Raw genomic sequence first — 6,110 nt, 5'->3', positions numbered from 1 at the left:
CTAAGCGTTTGCCCCAGCTATGCGTGTCCCGCCAAAGCGCCACATAACATGACAGCCGCACAACCCACAAATCCAGCCTCCCGGGTACCTGGAAGCCGGTTACAGCAATCAGGTGGCCACACTCTCACTGCGCATGCCCGAAGCCCAGAGCCCGTCTCGGCCACACCCACGAGGCCACCACCTAGGGGCGGGGCGGCCCCGCTTGAATGGGGCGCGCATTCCAGCGGGACCACGTGACGCGGCCGCGCGGCCTGAGGTAAACAAGCGCGGCCCCGCCTCCCACCATCGGCGCGCTGCACTCCTGCTCCCGGGCGGGCGGCGCTCCGCAGCGCGGGCCGCTTCTCCAACCGTCCCCAGCGGCCGGCGCGGGGCACAGCTGCCGCAGCGTCCAGCGCCCGAGTCCCGGGCCGAGCGCGCGCCCTGCGGTGCCCTCTGGCCGCCCCGCGCGCTGTGGCGCAGCAGGAATTGGGTCGCGGCCCGGGCGCTATTCGTGGCTCCTGACGCGGCGGCCCGCGGCGCTGAGCTCAGCGCTATTCTCGGGCTCCGGGGCACTGCGCCCGAGGGTGTGTCCCCGACCGGGGCTCGCAGCTATAAGGGGCCGCGGGCGGCCGCGGCCATGCAGCTCTACAGCAGCGTGTGCACCCACTACCCCGCGGGCACTCCGGGCCCCACGGCCGCCGCGCCGCCTGCCGCCGCCTCCGCCTTCAAGGTCTCCTTGCAGTCAGCCGGCCCCGCGGCCGCCCCGGAGCCGGATACCGGAGAGCGCCCACCCGCCGCGGCCACCGAGCCCCGCGAAGCCGCCGCCAACGCCGCCGCCATGCCCGCCTTCTCCGCCTGCTTCGAGCGGTCCGGGACCGCCGCCGCCGCCCGCCGCCGCCGCCGCCCCGCCCGGCGCGTGCTGCAAGCCGCCGCTGCCGCCGCACTTCACGTCCACAGCGCACATCGCCGTGCGGGCCCTGGGCGCCGAGCGCCTCCTGCTGCCGCCGCCGCCGCCGCGCGGCCCCCGCGCCGCCGCGTCGCGGTTCCTCCGCCTGGCTGCTGGAGGAGCTGCTCCGACCCGACGAAGCCGCGGCCCCGAACGCCGCCCGCGACGCGCCCGACAGGAACTTCCGACTGAGCGAGCACCGCCAGGCCCTGGCCGCCGCCCAGCATCGGGCCCCTGCACCGGCCCCCATCAGCCCTGAGCCCGGCCCCGGCCCGTGGGGCGAGGAGCGCCGGGCGGAGCGGAGTCCCCGAGGCTGGGACCGGGGGAGCGGTCGCAGCGACGTCTCCGGGACCGAGTCTCATCGACGGCACGACCCCGAGGCCGAGGCTCACCCTGTACCCGCCGCACTCGCACGGAGCAGCGGCGAGCCGTCCCAGAACGGAGCAGGAGAAGCGGGAGGCGCGCCCCGGGCGGATCCGAGAGATGAGAAGTTAGCCCTGTACCTGGCCGAGGTGGAGAGGCAGGACAAGTACCTGCGGCAGAAGAACAAGTACCGATTCCACATCATCCCGGACGGCAACTGCCTCTATCGAGCTGTCAGTAAGACTGTGTACGGGGACCAGAGCCTACACCGGGAACTGCGAGAGCAGACTGTGCACTACATCGCGGACCACCTCGACCACTTCAGCCCCCTGATTGAGGGTGACGTGGGGGAGTTTATTATCGCTGCTGCCCAAGACGGGGCTTGGGCTGGATACCCCGAATTGCTGGCCATGGGGCAGATGCTGAATGTGAATATACACTTAACTACTGGAGGGAGGCTGGAGAGCCCCACCGTGTCTACCATGATCCACTATCTGGGCCCAGAGGATTCTCTAAGGCCTAGTATTTGGCTCAGTTGGCTCAGCAATGGACACTATGATGCTGTTTTTGACCACTCCTATCCTAACCCAGAGTATGACAATTGGTGCAAGCAAACCCAAATGCAGAGAAAACGCGATGAAGAGCTTGCCAAGTCCATGGCCATATCCCTGTCCAAAATGTATATCGAACAAAATGCATGCTCTTGAAAAGTCTTAAGGACCTGACAAGCCGGGGAAATTGTTGGGAGAACCACACGAACTCTAATTAGGGTAATGGCACTTTTCAAACTTCCTAGTAGATTGGCTGTAGGTGTAATGCCTTAATCAGTTTTTGAATGTTTTCTCAGAGTAGCAGGTTGCTGGGCACCTGAATGATGTTTCCTGCTAGGTTTGGGTGAGCTTACTGCTATTTATAATTTGCTGTATAAAGTGAGCGCTACTTAATTTGCAAGCTGATGTCTCACGGTATGAATTTGTGCATTCCTGGTAGTCTATTTTCTATAAAAATGTATTTTTGCACATTTTTAAAAATGGGTGTACTTTCATCTATGACGTGTTCCAATTGCGAGAAATGGCTTTTATGCTTAATTCAGAGAAGTGCTTTCTATGAAGTTTATTTCAGTTTGTGATTTAGTAGTTAGTTTACATTGTTGAAATGTTTCACAATTCTTAATTATTTCAAATGGATATTTTGACACATTATGTTACCAGATGATTAGCCCATTCCATTTTGATGAAACAAGCAGGTTTGTTGTTTGGAGGAAAATGTTATATTTTTAGAACTAGTCCGCTTTGAGGACAGTTAACAAAGGGATAGCTTTTGGACGATATATATTTTTTTCTTTAAAGGACAGTACCAGGCCTTACTTGAATAGAAGTCTGCTATTTGCTGTGGCAGAATGATAAATCCGTACTCTGATGTCTAGAGTAGATTGCTGCTCTTGAATGTTTTCTTTTTATTCATCAATTTCCTAGGAAAGACATGTAACATGTATGAAATTTTGTGAGAAGTCCAGCCTCCTGCATTATACAGCTTCTTGGTTTCAAGTAAGATTTTTTAAAAAATGAGCCTAAGTAGCCAGGTCTGACAGAAGGGTCATTATTTTTAGCAGGAGGCTACTGTCTTAATCTGTCATTTTAATGTTCTTCCAAAAGACAAACTAGAATTTATCTTCTATTATGTAAAAATGTAAACAGCTTGGTTTGCTGGGTCAAACAGTGTTTCCAACCAAAAAAGAAAAAAAAAAAATCTGTATGTTGCCACTTTTAACTACCTTTAGTGTATTTATTAAGTAATGAAGTTTGTACTTTTTTATTTTGTAACATTTTGTGATTTTTTTGTATAATAATGTATTTGTACAGTATAGCAGTTCTCAGCTGATGGAATGAATGAATAAAATGTATACTTTTACATCTTTCTGGGTGAGTGTTTTTTAAGTAGCTAGGTCTCTAAGAACTTTTCTTAAATGTACACAATTTTTTTTTTTTTCACTTGTAAAATGTTCCAGAATCCTGGGAGGTTTCCCGAACTCTTACATGAACAGTAAAGTCTATCATTCCAAAGAGTAAATCTCAATCACATATATTTAAAGGTGGAGTAATTCAAGAAATTGCTATTATTACTAATTATGATGCCTGTAAATTATAGCTGTACCTATTGGCTAATGAATAGGAAAGTGTCATTCACCAACCCAATTTTAATTAAATGCAATATATTGTGATCCATTCTTTTGGCTTAGACTTGCCTGTATTAAAGAGTAGCCAACCTAGTGTCCTGAATTTTCCTAATCTGTTCAATCTTGGCTACAGGAATCAAATACTTTAAAATGTGTTAACCAGACTTAGCTGTAAAATGCTTGTTATGTTATAAATATGCCCCTTCAGAAACCGTGAATTGAAACTTAATTCCCACTAGGTGGGGCATTTGGCAAGAGATTAACTCATGAGGGCTCTGCCCTCTTAAATGAAATATGCCTCATGAAAGGGCTGAAAGATTTGGTTTTAGGCCTTTTATGGTCCTCTGTAGTTCATGGATGCCTGGAGGCCACTGTCTGTTAGGGGCTGACCTTTACCAGATAAGAAACATGGGCATTTTCTAGAAAGGTGAGGAATTCCTTTCATAGATCACCCAGTTTCAAGTGTTACATTATAACAGCACAAATAGACAAAGAGACTGCACCTGTCTGTGTATTTTATTTGGATGTTAGTTATATTGCAGAATAACAAGAGCTAATTTGGATTTGTTACTTCTCAGTGGATTGCTTAGAGACCACAATTGCAGACACCTGAATCTGGTTACCACATGCTTGGAGGGATTACACTGTTACCAAGGAAAGACAAGACAAAATTGTCAGAAATTTCAACGTTAATTGTGGATTTCTAGATTTTAAGTAAAGTTTTGTTCTGTGCCTCCAGTGGTTGCATAATTTCACCAGAAACAAATGTTATTTGATAGGTGGTTACCCTTTGCTTGCTTTATTTTATGAACTTTGGAGATGCTGAGAACCTACTACACCAGAAAACAGAACAGATATGTTCCTCAATGTATTGTTTAAGTCTTTTACTGACTTCAGTAGGTTACTTGTGTTTCCAAATTGGGATCCCTGGCCATTGGTTCCACTGGGAAGTGTGAGGATTTTGACAGTTTCTAAGATCAGATGACATGGTAGTGAGACACAGTGTAGGATTTATACATAAGGGCAATTGTCAGCTTCAGCTGAGGCAATGTTAATTCAAATGCATATATTTTACATCTTTAGCGGTGATTGATGTTTTTTTTTCCATGTGAGATGTCAGTAGGAGCCTACACATGCACACAGTATTTTTTTGTGTGTAAAAATGCTACTGATGATGAGAGGTTTGTTTTTAGTTGTCTGGTTGGAAAAGTTTTCTTACATCCTTCTCATTTGTTTTCTGTGGCTTAGTGCTTGTTTTATTGTTTTTGGAGAAGGAAAGGTAGATTCACTCCTTTGTATTTAATATTTCTTCTCTACTGCTGTGGTGCCAGCTTTATGTGTTAGTAGTGACAAACAGATAAGTCAGCACAGGACACAACAGCTGAAAAGGTAGCAAACCTAGATCAGTAAGCATAGGACATAAAGAAAAGGTAGCAAACCTAGATGAGTTAGTGCAGGACATAACAGCTGAAAAGGAAGGTAATAATTTGGTTTATTTATTTATTTATTTATTTATTTATTTATTTATTTATTGGCTTTACAAGACAGGGTTTCTCTGTGTAGTGCCAGAACTAGCTCTGTATACCAGTCTGACTTCAAACTCAGAGATATGCCTGCTTCTGCCTCACAAATGCTGGGATTAAATGTGTACACCATCACCACCCAGCTTGGTTTATTCTTATTTACCTTTATTTTAGCAAGCAAATAATTAAACATTCATTCCTCCAGTTACTGTTTGCAGCGTAGCAAAGAGCCCCCACATTCTATGAAGTAGACAGTTGGTGCTGTGAGTTATACCAAGTTTCCTTAGAGTTTATTTCCCTTTAAAACATGGGGAGGACAGGATCTAAAATAAACCCTACAAGCGTTTTCAGGTACATTAGTGAGAAAAATCACACTACTAACTTGAATATTTTGTTGACATGGCATATAGAGCAAATACTGATACAAACAGGGTGTGATGATACACAATTGTAAATCTGGCTTGGGAAACTGAGGCTGGAGACTCTAGAGCCAAAAGCGGTCTGAACTAAAGAGTAAGTTCCAGGCTAGCCTGGGATCTGTAGTGAGTCCCTACCTCAAAAGAACAAAAGTAACCAAAAGCCCTACCATAAAATAATTGTTAATGTGCATTTGATTACTGCCTAAAATCCAAGATAGCAGGGAACTTTAGCATTTTGGCAGGAGCCTAGTATTTGACTCTTTTGTTCATTTTCCACTCAGATGTTTCCTCTGAGATATAATTTACCTGTTTTAATGTATTTAATGGGATTGAGTGTTAAATCAATGTAGATAACACCATGTGCTTGGGTGCTTTCATTACATTTTTTCTGGACTTTGTTCACAGGCTTCACTTTTATTAGTAAAAAGCTTTCCGCCGAAACCACACTTTATAGAGACGAAATGCCCGAGGAGCCCATGACCATCAAGATTGGTCTGCTTCGGAGTGTGACAGCCCTATGATGAAAGGTTTTCTTTGTGATTTTTGTGTATGAATAAAAAACCAAAAATCTTGAGATAATCTCACTGCTTTAGTGAAATATGCATTTTTCTCTTTAATTTATCATGTTACTAAGGGAGATAGCAAGAAAGGCATCTGGGAAGAAAAAGCATTCTTAGGCACAATTTTCTATGTTGGTGCTATCG

The 6,110-nt window shown here is 46.8% G+C and overlaps 1 protein-coding gene across 1 annotated transcript; it reads left to right on the top strand.

The window, feature by feature from the left end:
• The first annotated feature begins 479 nt into the window (after positions 1-479).
• Positions 480-3,227, top strand: Otud1 (OTU deubiquitinase 1). Its single transcript, XM_027405319.2, is given in 3 exon segments — positions 480-871; positions 873-995; positions 997-3,227. Coding segments are annotated over 3 exon segments (1,377 nt in total). The 5' UTR covers positions 480-616; the 3' UTR covers positions 1,996-3,227.
• The last annotated feature ends 2,883 nt before the right edge of the window (positions 3,228-6,110 follow it).

The sequence above is a fragment of the Cricetulus griseus genome, chromosome 3, assembly GCF_003668045.3.
Source record: "Cricetulus griseus strain 17A/GY chromosome 3, alternate assembly CriGri-PICRH-1.0, whole genome shotgun sequence".
NCBI lineage: Eukaryota > Metazoa > Chordata > Mammalia > Rodentia > Cricetidae > Cricetulus > Cricetulus griseus.
Note: the sequence above shows the minus strand (reverse complement) of the source record. Positions and strands in the feature narration are given on the sequence as shown.